The sequence below is a fragment of the Epinephelus fuscoguttatus genome, linkage group LG4 (assembly GCF_011397635.1).
Source record: "Epinephelus fuscoguttatus linkage group LG4, E.fuscoguttatus.final_Chr_v1".
NCBI lineage: Eukaryota > Metazoa > Chordata > Actinopteri > Perciformes > Serranidae > Epinephelus > Epinephelus fuscoguttatus.
Genome location: NC_064755.1, coordinates 45,741,955 through 45,757,256, shown reverse-complemented (window position 1 = coordinate 45,757,256; position 15,302 = coordinate 45,741,955). Strand labels below are relative to the sequence as shown.

General features: G+C 41.0%; 2 protein-coding genes and 1 long non-coding RNA gene across 3 annotated transcripts in view; 1 reads left to right on the top strand and 2 right to left on the bottom strand.

Annotated features, from left to right (window-relative positions):
• Positions 1-7,098, top strand: part of LOC125887803 (uncharacterized) — a 32,560-nt gene extending 25,462 nt beyond the window's left edge. Inside the window, exon 3 of the long non-coding RNA XR_007449205.1 lies at positions 6,983-7,098. This is a non-coding gene — a long non-coding RNA (uncharacterized LOC125887803). The remainder of the gene's footprint in view (positions 1-6,982) is intronic.
• The window catches only part of LOC125887795 (zinc finger protein RFP-like), a 56,805-nt gene extending 45,038 nt beyond the window's left edge, over positions 1-11,767 (bottom strand). Inside the window, exon 1 of the mRNA XM_049574866.1 lies at positions 11,675-11,767. The gene's annotated coding sequence lies outside the window, so the exon portion shown is untranslated. The remainder of the gene's footprint in view (positions 1-11,674) is intronic.
• LOC125887802 (E3 ubiquitin-protein ligase TRIM21-like) lies at positions 5,189-11,771 on the bottom strand. The gene is made up of 3 exons (XM_049574877.1): positions 11,675-11,771; positions 6,733-7,101; positions 5,189-6,585 (listed from the first exon to the last, which is right to left on the bottom strand). The coding sequence occupies exons 2-3, from the start codon at positions 7,090-7,092 to the stop codon at positions 5,458-5,460; spliced, it is 1,488 nt and encodes a 495-aa protein (XP_049430834.1). The 5' UTR covers positions 7,093-7,101; positions 11,675-11,771; the 3' UTR covers positions 5,189-5,457.
• Positions 11,772-15,302: the final 3,531 nt, after the last annotated feature.

Genomic DNA, 15,302 nt, shown 5'->3' with positions numbered 1-15,302 from the left:
ACTAAGACAGCTCATTATGCAGTCAGGTCTGAGACTATACTACAGTTGCCAGGTTTATGGGCAATGAAAGGGAAAAAAGACAAGATGCACAAAATGTACAGAAGCCTTTATACAATAATTTATTACCTTTACAAGTTTCTTTGCTGATTCTGATTGATAATACAAAATATAAATCAACAATATTGTGGTGTGTTGTAATTGACTAGGCTACTCAGCAGTATTAGTTCAACTGAGCTCCACCTTTACCAATATCACAGTGATAAACACATTAATGCATCAGTGATAAAAATCCAATATTAAATACAGCCAGACTCACTTGAACGTTGATGCAGCTTGTAGTGATTTTGATTGATGCTTAAATTCAAGAACACAAACCAAAACTTTCCATTCAGTATTTGTTTGAGTTACAATAATTAGGGCCTGAGCACCAACTGGTGTGAGGACCCAATTGAAATCGCCCATTTATTATTGTTTCACAGAAAGAATTGCATTTTGACAGGCTTAAGGTGCTCAAAACTAGGGATGCACCGAAATGAAAATTTGTGGCCGAAGCCGAAGCCAAATATTATTAAACGCTTGGCCGAATACCGAGTACCGAATACCGAATATCATTGTTTAGTTTTTCATTAGTTTTTGCAGATGAACCTCCTCCAGATTAGTGTTGTCACGGTACCAAAATTGGGACCCACTGTACGATACCAGTGAAAATACCATGGTTCTGAGTAGTATCACGATATCACAGCGAAAATGAGGCAGATGTGCCTTTTGTCATTTATAAAAAGATAAATCACTTTTCTATAATACATCAATGATATTTCAATGGAATAAATTACTTACTGACTTATTCATACTTCAAAGACAGCATCAATAAGTGATTAACATAGGGGGGATCAAAATAAAATAAATGAATGAAATAAAAATCAACCAGCCACCCTCCTCCCCTGACAAGTAAAGAACAGTCCCTTCAGTGTGGTGAGGTTTGTGGGCTGTTACCTGCCACAAAGAGAGAAATGTGAACGGCTCGTTTCTCCTCTGACACGTCACACACCTGTGCTCGGCTGTTCAGGTACTACTGGGCAGTCATGACGCCAGGAAAAGGATATTATTGGAACCGACTTCTCTGTCGCCCGGTAAGCCGATGGCTGCCATATTTGACAGGAATACATTAACGTTACTGTCTGTGTCTGTGACCCCCGTTCAACCCACAATCGATGGGATTCGCCTTTCGTTTCTGCTGCTGGTTGAAATCTGTAGGCTGCTCGCACAGCGTGCTGAATGATTTAAGCCTATTTTGCTGCTCAAAACTATTTTTAGTTGCAAATGCGAGTGTGGTGACGGACGGATCGCCACACTACCGACATTTTATTCCGCCCATCACGGCACACCGTTTGATTGCGTTATCAAAACGCCGCTATTATTCAGCCTTGCTTTTAACTTATTCCACCGAATACCGAATGTGTGGTTTTTTTGCAATATTCGGCCGAATATATTCGGTTACCGAATATTCGGTGCATCCCTACTCAAAACAAAACAAAACTTTGAAGTCTCAGCAGAACATGTGAAAAATTCGATATTTTATGAGCTTCACACTTCATCAAATATAAATTAAAATAATTACAGATTAAGTTGTTCATAAGACCAAACAATAAAATTATATATGACACTGTAAAATAATAAAATGTACAAATTAACTTTCTAATTGAACTAGGGATGCACCGATTTTTAAATTCTGGGTCAGTGCTTATACCAGTGTTTTAAATATTATATTGGTATTTCTTATTAAGAAGTACAATATTTCACTCTGAGATACAGAGTATAAGTATAAAGTAGCATAAAATGGTAGTAGTCAAGTACAAGTTCCTCAAAATTGTCTAAATTTTAATGATAACAGTTGCAAAATATAAATAATTAATGCGAATTACTTACAACTACTAATATATTTAACACCACATTTCATGAATAGATAGATAGATAGATAGATAGATAAGTTTAAGTTCAAGGATAAAAAAACAGCTTGTTCATTAAAAAAACCAAAAAACTCCTCCTATCGCGGTCAGAGATAAGCCCCCGCAGTCCTAGACTCATATAACAGTGAACTAACAGGACAATAACAGGACTTAAACTTTGACACAGACAAACAAAGGCTCTTAGTAATACAGTAAATAAGATATACTTTTTCATGATTACATTTGGTAAGTAACCTCCAGATTGGGGCTAAATTTTGCTCTGATTACCTGATGAAACTTCATATTGTAATATTTGACCAAGTATTTACATAATACTATTACTAAAGAGGAGGTACAGAGAGAGAGGTTGATGATACAGAGAGCAGACAATCACTTTAAATGTGACAAAGAAAAGATGGAAGCAGCTGCCCTAGACTGCAGGAAATATATATATTACTCTCAACAACCCCTAAAACCACCGAAGGACCTCGGTTAAACATTTGCCCTGAGTGGAACTTATGAGTTTATACCGGTGATTGAAACACAGAGTAAACAGTGGAGCTGAACAATCCAAAGGGCATCTAAACTAGGCCAGCTTAGCTTCTGGCATGACTGGTTTAGCTGGTGTTTTCCAGGTTCTGGATTGTGGTTTTAACTAAACTTGTGACCAAATCTTCAGTTTCCTGTTGTCTCTGTAGGTCAGTGAACTCACCAGTGGTTTGTTGTTGATGAAAACCTGCTGGATTCAGTTGAATGTTTGTGTAGAGAGAAACACAGAGACTCGTCTCGACTGCAGCTCTGCTCTCACTCACACTGACTTTAAGTTTCATTGCAGGAAATGTGACGTCATAGCTCTGCTCTGTCACTGTTGCTCCACCTCTCAGTGTACAAGGAGGAAACATTTCATACTCCTGTTTATGATCATGAGTTACTGAGTTTTCACTGACTGATGCTGGTTAATGCAACATGCACAAATATTATGTGTATTGTATTTTTCTCCAGAGTCAGAGGCAACTATTGGTTATTGATAATCAATGTGTTGGTATGCCTGCAGTGACATCTAGTGGACTAAAGTGGGAGTTGCCCATGCACTGTCTCAGTGAGTCACTGCAGCAGCAGCAGTAGAGGAGTGAATGGATAATGGACAGTTTATTGTTATGTGTTCATGAAAACAGTGTAGATGTTTAAGTTTTACTCGTTAACAACATATCCTGTTTGATGTACATTTTATTGCTCCAGTTTATTGTTAATTGTTTGTGGTTAATTGTCATAATGCAGCAGCTAATTAACAGACCCAGTTTAGAAGCCTCGCAGTTTTTATCACTTGTTAGCTGCATGAGTGACATGTTTCTGACATTATTTAGTTCTTGTGCTGCTTGAATGTACATATTTTGTACCTTTGGATTATCAGTCAACATTATGCTGTTTGCTGATGTGTTTAGTTGATGGTTAAATGTTAGCCCCAGTTTGTGTCTCTCAGGTATTACTCATAATACTACATTTAAGTCACAGTACTTAATATCTGATTTTCAGAAAGAAAGAAAAAAGAAGACCTGTAATAAAAAAACATTCTCCTACACTTTTGGCATGTGAGAGACAGGCTGCTAGCCTAGTGCCTGCTAATGTTTTTTTTTTCTGACAACTTAAAGATCCAGACATTCAGGAAATTTTCAGCAGAAGCACGATCACCCACAGGGGTCTCTCTCCAAAACAAACGGACCAGGTGATATAAACCAGTAAAAACACTGAATAAAGCTGTTTTTTCCGATGCTCTCTGGAAACATGGCAATGTAACATGGTGGAATCTGTAAAAGAGGACCTGCTCCCTTTGTAAATATAAGCAGCTCATTGTAAGGTAACAAAAACGCAACAATTCTTATTTTCAGGTCATTACATATTACAGAAAATGTACTTCAGTCAGGAACACTTTAGTCAAAGAAAACTTTATTTCCTTTGCAGTATTATGGTTGGCAGTATGGCTCTGTTCTGGGGCCTCTCTGCCTTGGACAGGCAGCCGTGGAAAACCTAAGGTGGGTTTATAAGAGCCTGACATGCACCTCCCCAGAAATATAACTACACTGCACGGCGATGCAGACCTCCTGTGTATTTCTGTGAGCTGAAACCATTTCCCTCAGTGGAAACGAAGTTTGTATTTACTTGTATTTCACAGATAAGAAACAATAAATTGTGAAGACAATAAAGCCTCCACTAAAATAGCATTTTAAGTCTTGTATGTGATTTATCCTGGCTTCATATGAGCAGAGGAAAAGTTTGCTGACTGCTAGGCTAGTTTATACAATGTAAAATGCCATAGACTTGTGCTAATAACGTTAGCATGTTGTATTTGTGGGGAAAATGTGTCCAGATAAAGACAAGTGTTTGTCTGTGAATGCTGCCAGTTATAGTGAAACTGATTTGTGTACTTGTGTTTGAAATTGTCTCTATTAAGCCATGTTTAATGTGTGTTTAATGTGTGTTTTGAATCAACTAAACTTGACAGCACTTCACAGGAACCCAGCCACCGACTAATGTTGTGGAGGTGTAACTGCAGTGTGACAGACACACCACCACACAAGTATAAAAGCTCACAACAGCTGGATAAAACCTCCTGAGCGTCTGGTTTAGGAAAAAGGTGAACAAACATTAGATTATCAAAGAAAAGGGATGAGCACAAACAGGTCTGTCTCCAACATGGCAAACAGCATCGGAGAAACACTGATTTGTAACATGAAACTGATTTATTCAGTGGTTTTAGCGGTTTAAATCACCTGGTCCGTTTGTTCTGGAGAGGAAGAGATCTCTGTAGATAATTCAGCTCCTGGTAAAAACCTCCTGAACATTGAACACTGAAGGAATTCTAACCAGGAGAACTTTCAGCTGGTTGAAATATGCAATCCTCACTGCTAGATGCCACTAATCTCCCTAAATCTTACACACTGCTCCTTAAAGTGACCTTTTCTGTTGTTGGTTCTGTAAAGTTCATATTCATTTCAATAATAGGTGTAGATGTGTTTATTGAATGCCCCTCAGTTTTTGCAACTTTTTGTGCCAATGACATAAAATTTTCTTCCATGAGTTATGAGTCAAGTTGGAGGATGGTTTCTGTCCCCACAACTGCTTCAGACAACAGCAGGGGAACTTGCAAATATTTACACAAACAGTGCGATTTTCTTATTTCAGTATGTATGTAAGAGGTGGGATGGCGATGGTGGGACCGACATGACAGTAGGACTTTTAAAAAATGATTTGACATTTTTGACTTTATTCACTAGTAGATAGTGGGTGAGGGGGTGATAAATGGTAATGTAACTTCATAAATCTGAGTTTAAAAAAAACCCCACCCCAACAGCAAGAAATTCTGTCTTAAGTCACATACATGTATCATATTAGAAAAAATGAAAACAACAATCAAAAAATGAAGAAAAACAACGCTGACTTAGATTATCTAAATACGTATAGCTTTTTACATCAAATGACACTGAGTCTTTCTGTAGAAAATCCACTTGCTTTTCTACATAGTCTGATTGACAGGAGAGATGATCAGAGGGGCAGAGTTTTTACCACCATAATTGGGATCTGTACTTAAGAATGGATAGAGTTTCTCAGTGAAGCAGCAGCCAGTAAAGGAGTAGATAAGAGCTGCAGCATCAACATCATAAAAGGAGACCAGACCCTCCTCATAATCCACAAACACCCCCACCTTCTCAGGCCGAGACTTCAGAGAGAGACTGACTCTGGGGTCAGCACAAGCTTTGTACTCATTTTCATTCTTCAGACATATTATCCAGTAACCATTTTGAGGGTTTGGTGTGATCTTTCCCTTCCTGTTGATCGACTCTCTGGCCACTCCTGCATACCAGTCAGTTTTCCCTTTAACCTGAACCTCATAATAAAATCTTCCTGAAATGAAACTCTGCTTTGCTAAGACATTACAACAAGTATCAAATCTCTCTGGATTGTTTGGGAGAATATTCTTTACATCACCAGTTTGAACTTGTTTTCCATCATCAGACAGGATGAGTTCAGGATGTGCTGTATCAGGATCAAGTGTCACATCCACTGCAGACTGCTGGACTCTCTTCAGCTCGACTTCAGTGAAGAGCTTCTTCAGCTGTTTACTAATCATCTCCTCCAGCTGACTCACAGCTCTCCTCACATTCCCCTCATATAGTGGACTGACATTGACTTCTGTCCAGTCCTTGGTGGGTGGAGCAGTGTTCAGGGACAAGAAGCTTTGAAGGACATGGACGTGGTCTTCAGAGCGTGAGAGCTGCTCCACCTCAGTGCTCCTCTTCTTCAGCTCAGAGATTTCCTGTTCCAGCTCTTTGATAAAGCCTTCAGCCTGTTTCTCTGTCTTTCTCTGCTTCTCTTTGATCGTGTCCATGAGCTCGGCCTGGCTTCTCTCAACAGACTCCTTCAGAGCGGTGAAGACCTGAACACCATCTGCTATCTCTCTGTCTGCATCTTTCTTACTGAGCTCCACTGAGTGTTTGATCTCCTCAATCTTCAGTCGTCTCTTCTGGATCATCTGCTGAATTTCAACCTTCAGCTCGGCCTTCTTTCCTTCATATTCTTCTCTCAGAGGAACAACATCATGTGTCTTGTGGTCTGAAATAGCACAGAGCATGCAGACACACATCTGGTCAGTCTTACAGAACAGCTCCAGCAGTTTATCATGCTTCAGACACATCCTGCCTTCCAGGTTCTCCACAGGGTCGATCAGCTGATGTCTTTTCAGACCTGACATTGTCAGATGAGGCTCCAGGTGAGTCTCACAGTAGGAGACCAGACACACCAGGCAGGACTTCAGGGCCTTCAGTTTGGTTCCAGTGCAGATGTTACAATGAACCTCTGCTGGTTTGGAAAGTTGTTGCTCTGAGCTGCTGCTGCTGGCTTTCTGTTGAGCTGACTGTCTGAACTGAGCAGCCATCTCAAATATTAAAGTGTTGACATGCAGCTCAGGTCTGGTGTTGAAAACCTTCTTACAGTTTGGACACTGACACTTGACATTAGTACTCCAGTGTTCAGTGATGCAGGTTTTACAGAAGTTGTGTCCACATGGTATGGTGACTGGATCAGTGAACACATCCAGACAGATGGAGCACAGAAACTGATCTTCAGTCAGCAGACAGCTGGCAGCAGACATATCGACACTCTGAGGACACAAAGCGTGAGAAAACAAACTTTAATTACACGTCTTTAGGTTATTTGTTTATCAAATCAAGAGCAGTAGAGCAGAGGTGGTGTTCATTATTTGTTTAATGAAATCAAACTATTGTTGTCACTATACAGATTCCACAAAATCAATATCAGTGTAAATGCATGCTATATTTGAATATTTGCTCCACTTCACCTTACACACTAAACCAGCAGTGCAGTGTTCTACTAGGTAAAATGATCTTTTTTTTTCAAAGGCCATGCACCTACGTTACACAATGAGAGTTTCAACACACCGCTGTTTCTGTTTAAACAAATGTTTTTTAAGGTATTGTAGGGGCTGGGGCTCCAGCAGGTCAGTTTATGATTAGATGTTTCAATCCCTCGATGCTCATACTTGAGACTATGAGTGGGAGTAAAGGGGGATTTATACTTGTGCAGCAGACCCTACGCCGTAGCCCACGCTCGTGGCCTGCACCGTTGTGAGCATTTATTCTTAAAAGAATGTGTGAATTGAAAAAAAGACAATATCTCTGGGTCTTCTGCATCAAATTTTTACACACTCCATCTTGAGTTTGTTAATCTTAGAGGGTTAATGCGAGATCAGGGTACTCACTTAACAATTAAAGTTACAGGAAATGAGGTTTAGAATCAAATTTCTTTTCCCTGTCTGCGTGTAGGACATGTGATGTTCCATGCAAAACATTTGAAGTTTAATAATCAAATAAATAAAGGTTTCTCATGGAAGCCTGGACGACCAGGATAGCATGAGAAAATTTGAAAACATTGTCAAATCAACATTGATTCATCTTTCAAAACCAAACATAAATCAACAGGTATTCAACCATGGTGTATGACGTTGTTTCAACAGTGAATAAACATTAGAATGCCAGCTGGGAAGTGTCATACTTAAGGAGAAAACTTAAGGTGTTTTGTGCAACCGGTCCCAGGGGCCATATTCATAAATATTCTGAGAGTCCTCTCAGAGAGCTTCTGACTTAGCCTAAAAACTTTTAGTAAGGACTCCTAGCTTAGTAGTGATTTAGGAAAGTTCTCAGAGCAACTCTGAGCAAAGAAGGGACAGAAAGTTTTATCTGAGTGAGGAGGTGTGGTTGACCCTGTTGCTAGGTGTGATGCATTCTTTTAACAGATGTGATTGGTTGTCACAGACCTGCCCCTTTATAAGCTTGCATGATGTGGACACCCAGCGGAAATGAAATGAACTGCTGACTGTCAAAGTGTTGTCACTGTTAGTGTGATCACTCTGCTGATGGAAGGTTGAGACAGACTCAACTCATCACTGCTGCACTGTTTTTACAGTTTTCCAAATATCTTAGTGTTGTGATCATTTTATGTCTGGCGTTGTTGTGTTGGGTATGAAATGCGTGCATACCCGAACGAGATTGACAACTCATTTTATCGCTGCATGATCTAATCTGTAGCATTTCATTGACTCACTGTCATCCATTGTTTGGAGAATATTTCTCTGACCTCTTTGTGTTTCCACCATTTTCTCCTCTGATTAAGAAACTCTTGAGCTTCTTAAAAGTCCTCCTCCCTGCTCCTAACAGTTTTTCACCTTAGGAGCTCTTTTAAGGTCTAAGATGCTCAGTAAATAACTTCTATCTTTACACAGATTTAGTCTTAACTTTGAGGAGAAATTCTAAGAAAACGTCACAGTTCTAATAATTTTCTTATAATATCGTCACAAGGAGCAAATCTTCGCACTGGTGTTTCGGATTTACTCACGACCCTGTTAACTGGCGACCTTCAGCCGAATGCGTCTGTGGTTGTCGTAGTGACAACAGCTGTTTTCAACCAGGAAGAGAACACGTAGCTGTCCTCGCCAAGGCCTCTTCACTCACTTTTTCATAACAATATCAAAACATAGCTGACCTGATCCGTCTTTGGACTCTTGTTGGAGGAACCCAGTCACGAACCGACACTCAGTCGCGGTTTGAATCACACTTGTTATGACAGAATGTTGAAGACAGGAAGAGGCCAAGTTGCTTTTCCTGTAAATCTAACTCCTATCTCGAATACATTTTCTATATAAGCCTACACAGTTTGGTCTCTGGCGCCTGCCTAAATAAACATGTGCCATATTAAAGAACCGTTCAGCCCTGTGAAACGTAAAAAAGAATATTTTCACGGGATTCGAACCCGCTTCATTATGGGAAAATAAATTAAAAGCGCACAATTAACGTGGTGCGCAACTGTGACAACACCACGTCACTGACAGATCCATTAAAAATCCGACAACATACAGCCAGCTATGTCTTCAAATTGGGAGGCAGCCAGATCAACTTGTGACCACACTGTCCATGCACTGAGGAACATTTTACAATCTCACTGCTTTCCAATACGAAAATCAGCGGTTTTAAATCCACTTAATTCATAAACCTAACGTTTATTGTTGTGCTACAGGTCGATAAAGCCAATATTCATATTCTCACCTGGAAATACTTTATTTTAAATTAAGCAATAAAGCAGCAGCTGTATAAATCCAGTTAGGCCAACTACATAAACGTAACGCAAGATAACGTCATGTTGTAGCCTTCATAGGCAACACTGAAAATCACATCTTTTATGTAACGAATGAGGGCCCTGTATCAGGAAGCAGGATTAATGTCTTAGCGAGGTAACTTCAGGGTTAACCCTGGGTTTTTGGTCTCACGAAGCCGGTTCAGTTCTTATCGGGGTAGATCACCATGGTAACTTACTGTGAACGGCTATCCTGCTCCGGAGCAGGGTAAGTTCAGGGTTGAATCTGATCCTATAAAAAGCACCACCCACTGGCCAATCAGCTGTTGATGGCTGACAGAAATGCAGCCCAGTCATGACGGGAAGTTTAATTCATTTGATTTTGATTTGAAAGTTTATTTTGAACATTAAAAAGAAAAGAAAGCAACAACAACAGACAATGAAAAGATTGTTCAAAAAGGAGTGGAAAGAAGTGGAACTTTCATCCCACCCCTTCATAAGAAAGAAACTGATTATTAGCGGACACTTAATAGCACCATTAATTAGTGCCAACATTTTGTTTTGTTGGAGGAAATGATCCCTGTTAAAGATAATGGGCCTAACTGACAGCTTTGCTGCTGGAAATGTGGAAAGTAGCCTATCATGTCTACACTTCATGGTGTTTGAGGATTTTCCTTTCTGTTTCTTAAAGAGGGACACTAGGTATATTTCTGCACAGCTGTTAATTTCTAACACAGCTCAATATCAGGATGATTTTATTCAGACTATCAGTTTGGTGTTGATATGATTTAACTGTGGCGTCAGCTTTAAGCTTTATTGTAGCATATATAACGTTATGACAAAGAAGAGCAGTTTATCAGACGCAATGATGTTAGACGATAATTGTAATACACGCAATTCATCTGCGCAGCATTGATTTCATGGGATTCAAGGGTGTGATCAGTGTCAGATGTACAGGTACAGGTACTGTAGCTACTTGAACCAGTGATGAGTCATTTAACCTACACATCATTTTATTTGCTGCCTTGTGTTGTCTTGATTTTTCCCTCTCTCCTCCTCTATTTCTTCTTTCCTCACCCGTTTCTTTTTCTTCTCTATTATGTGATTTCATTGATGTTTTGACAGGGGAATTTCTTTGATAAGCTTTTAGTGGCTTCTAACCTCTCCGGCACTTTTCTTTTTTTAATCTTGTAAATGTTATACTGTCTGTTTTTAACATTATGTGCAAATAAACTAATCTAAACTAAAACTAAACATTATTCATCCCGTTATGCGTTGCCACGCATGTTTCCTCCTCCTGCAGCTGCCACGGTGTTGGCCTTTTCTCTAATGTTGCTTTCTCCTCCTCATATTTTAGTAGAATTAATCTCTGATCCTCACATGAGAAATACTTTTTTTCCTCACATACGGCGCTCTGTGAGGACGCTCAGTGATGCTCAGTGACGCTGCGCTTCTCTCATGATTGTGATTGGTCCGCTGCGTGCGCGTTCACGGCTCTTGATAAAGCAACCCTGGGTTGAGTTACCGAGTTGATATCCAGCGTCGTGATACCGATTATCCTGATTGCCATTCTTAGGGTTAGTCAACCCAGGATAGGTCTGGGTAACCCAGGAAAGGTTGATCTCGCTTTGTGATACAGGCCCAGGTCAGCTATGTTTTGATATTGTTATGAAAAAGTGAGTGAAGAGGCCTTGGCGAGGACAGCTACGTGTTCTCTTCCTGGTTGAAAACCGCTGTTGTCACTATGACAACCACAGACGCATTCGGCTGAAGGTCGCCAGTTAACAGGGTCGTGAGTAAATCCGAAACACCGGGAAGCTGAATACAGCCCCTGGAATCAGTTGAATACCACACAGTAATCAGTTGTGTGTCCTTACAAAGACAGGCAGCAGTCACTACAGAAACAGTGACGTTGAGAAAAACATTCAGATACTCCGTACTTTAAACAACCCAAAGGAAATCTAAGCCAGACCAGTTTGGCTTTTAGTACGACTGTTTTTTTTTTCCTGTGATGGATTCTGGTTTAACTAAACGTTGACCAAATATTTAGTTAGCTGTCTCTTGTCTCTGTAGGTCAGTGAACTCACCAGTTGTTGATAAAGACGTGCTGGATTCAGTTGAATGTTTCTGTAGAGAGAAACACAGAGACTTGTCTTGACTGCAGCTCTGCTCTCACTCACACTTACTTTCAGTTTCGTTTCAGGAAATGTGACGTTGCAGTTCTGCTCTATCACTGTAGCTCCACCTCTGGGTGTGAATCTGGGAGTTAGGTTTCATTGTCTCTTAGCAGTAGAAGTAGAAGCATTCAGCTGGCAGAGTTTAACCCCTTCAGTCATGTCAGTAGTTTCATATCAGCCTGGTTATAGAGTTGTTTATGAAGAATGCGTGTCAGGCTGCAGTTTGTTATGTTCTCCACTAGAGGGCGTCCTCAGCTGTCATTTACACTGGTTTAGGTTCATGCAGCTTGTCAAACATTAATTTAATTTAATTAACCTTTATTTAACCAGGAAGATCCCATTGAGATTAACAACCTCTTTTTAACCAAAGCTTTAAGTCTGGGACACCCTAGCCCTTCACGGGAAAGCACAAAAACTGTGAGTGTGAGTATTGGGACAGACCCATCTATTACACTGAATCACCTTGTGCACTCAGTCTGTCTTCGTTGTAGGCTCCATCTCTTTCTTTCTGAACTCACATCATGCAGGTGCTTAAAACACAGGTCATTAAAAAGTGTTGACCACCTTCTGCAGGTTTTGTTCTTGTTATTATGTTATCATTTAAAGCCTGACACAGACTGAGGCTGATGTCATCAGACAGGATGGCATGCAGCAAGAAGCAAAGAGACAAGCGGATGTTTGAGTGGATGGTGTGGAAACAATGTAGAATACAGTTTCATTATAAAGTCTGTAATTCAAAATATGGAGATTTGTCCCATGTTTTTTCTGAGACGGAGGGTTTTGTCTTTTACTGTGAAGGATCCCAGAACAAAAAGTCTCAGTACTACTTTCCTTAACGTAGGCCTACAGTTTTACAATTGTTTTCCAGTTAATGATTTTGATATTTTGTGTCTGTGAACAGCGGCTGACAGAAGAGAGATTACAGGAAAGGAGGGCAGAGACAGACGGAGGGTGACGTACACTTACCTGCCACTTTATCAGGTACACCGGTTCAACTGCACGTGAATACAAATAGCTAATCAGCCAATCATGTGGCAGCAGCTCAATGTATTTAGTCATGTAGACATGGTGAAGATGAGCTGCTGAAGTTCAAACTGAGCATCAGAATGATGAAGAAAGGTGATTTAAGTGACTTTAAATGTGGCATGGTTGTTGGTGCCAGACGGGCTGGTCTGAGTATTTCCTGGGATTTTCAGCACAACCATCTCTAGGGTTTACAGAGGATGGTCCCAAATTAGAAAATATCCAGTGAGCCAAAATGCCTTGTTGATGCCAGAGGTCAGAGGAGAATGGCCAGACTGGTTCAAGATGATAGAAAGGCAACAGGAAGTCAAATAAGCACTGGTTCCAACCAAGGTGTGCAGAAGAGCATCTCTGAAGCAACAACACCTTGTCCAACCTTGAAGCAGATGGGCTACAGCAGCAGAAGACCACACCAGGTGCCACTCCTGTCAGCTAACAACAGGAAACTGAGGCTACAATTCACACGGGTTTTCTCACCAAAACTGGACAATAGAAGATTGGAAAAACCACATTCAGATGGAAGCATGGATCCATCCTGCCTTGTATCAACGCTTCAGGCTGCTGCTGCTGCTGCTGGTGGTGTAATGGTGTGGGGGAGATTTTCTTAGTACCAACTGAGCATGGTTTAAACACCACAGCCTACCTGAGTATTGTTGCTGAGCGTGTCCATCCCTTTATGACCACAGTGTACCCATCTTCTGATGGCTACTTCCAGCAGGATAACGCACCATGTCACAAAGCTCACATCATCTCAAACATGACAATGACTTCACTGTACTCCAATGGCCTCCACAGTCACCAGATCTCAGTCCAATAGAGCACCTTTGGGATGTGCTGGAACGGGAGATTCTCATCATGGATCAACTGTGTGATGTCATCATGTCAACATGGACCAAAATCCTTCTAGCACCTTGTTGAATGTATGACACCAAGAATTAAGCAAGGTGTACCTAATAAAGTGGCCGGTGAGTGCACAACAATGGTCACATAGCAGGGATGTTGCGGTTCATGGTTTGCACCTTCAGCTTCAGACCACCAGGGTGCCCTACAATTATGATTTTAAGTAAAATGTTAAGACTGAAAAACTGCTGTGTGAGTTTGAGGATATGTTTTCTTAAAACTGTTGATATGTAATAATATAAATAATATTGTCAGCTTTATCTTCTAACAGCCATTCAGACTCTTTCTTACTGTTTTATCATTTGTATATTTACATCAATTTGTGTAAAAGTTCGAAATAACCAAAATGATTTCAGCAGCGTTTAAAAGTCATTTGACCTTTTTTTCATGTTTCCTTCAGCAGAATCCTAGAAGAGTGTTTTCATAATAAGCTTGTTTGGGCCCCTTTGAGACCTGCTGACAGTCAAATTCAATTAAAACATGATGCCAACATCCCGGCAAACACTCCCTACTACTCTCAGAGAAACGCCGGCTTTCAAAGTCAATTGTGTCCGATGTGAAGAGCCGGCCTTCATGTCCCCGTCTGGAGCCTTTTCACGTGCTAAAATAAGAGTTTCCCCCTCTTTCCCCAAGTCGACATGAGCAAAGTGAGCGCTGTGAAAGGCCCAGAGAGAGCTTCCATTTGACGACTGGCAGCCTCAGGTCTTGTGTCTGTGTGACACTATGGGCCACTACAAAAGGCCGTCCTTTCTCCTGCTGCAGAATAAAACTGAGAGAAAAGAAAAGAGTTGGTGCATGATGGGGAGGAGGAGGCGGGGGGGATTTTAGAGGCAAAAAAGGGGGTCTGGCTTTTGAAACCGACCCGGCGCAGATGTACAGGGCAGGAGGATTAGGCTGCGGGTGTTGGTGAAGTTCAACCGGCTCGACTCTCCCTCCGTCGTGGCCCTTTGTGGCTCCCAGCAGCCTTGCGGTGGTAAGCTGCCTGCCGGCGTGCCAGCGGGCCTCAATGTGCGCCCGACAATGGTGGAGCCACCACCCCCACCCCCAAACCCCACCAACCTCCGGCTCCCAACTCACCCACTGCAGCTCCTCACACAGAGGATGTGATAGGGGAGCTAATGTCACCCCATCTGACCAGCAACAGTGTGAGTGTGTGTGTTTGTGGATCCATAACAATGTGAGAACAACAACCTGTTCACACACACACACACATTGTGGGGACTCACTCAGGGGCGTAGCACCAAATTCAAGGCCCTATACATGAGCAGTTTATGATTAGATGTTTCAATCTCTTGATGCTCATACTTGAGACTGTAAGTGGGAGTAAAGGGATTTATACTTGTGCGGCAGACCGTACGCATGTGGTCTACGCCATTGTGAACATTTATACTCAGACAAATGTGTGAATTGAAAAAAGAGAGTATCTCTGGTTTTGCTGCATTTTCGAAGGCTAATGTGAAACTTTACTTAGTACTTGCTTAACAATTAAAGTTACAGGAAACGTGGTTTAGAATCACGTTTCTTTTTCCTGTCTATGTGTAGGACATGTGACAAAACATTTGAAGTTTAATAATCAAATAAATAAGAGTTTCTCATGGAAGCCTGGACGACCAGG

Bases quoted from the DNA above. Each gene is read 5' to 3' on its own strand.
- LOC125887802 (XM_049574877.1), bottom strand. From the start codon at position 7,092: ATGTCTGCTGCCAGCTGTCTGCTGACTGAAGATCAGTTTCTGTGCTCC. The intron at 6,586-6,732 runs GTCTCCTACTGT...AAGACTGACCAG, and splicing joins AGTCCTGCCTGGTGTGTCTG to ATGTGTGTCTGCATGCTCTG.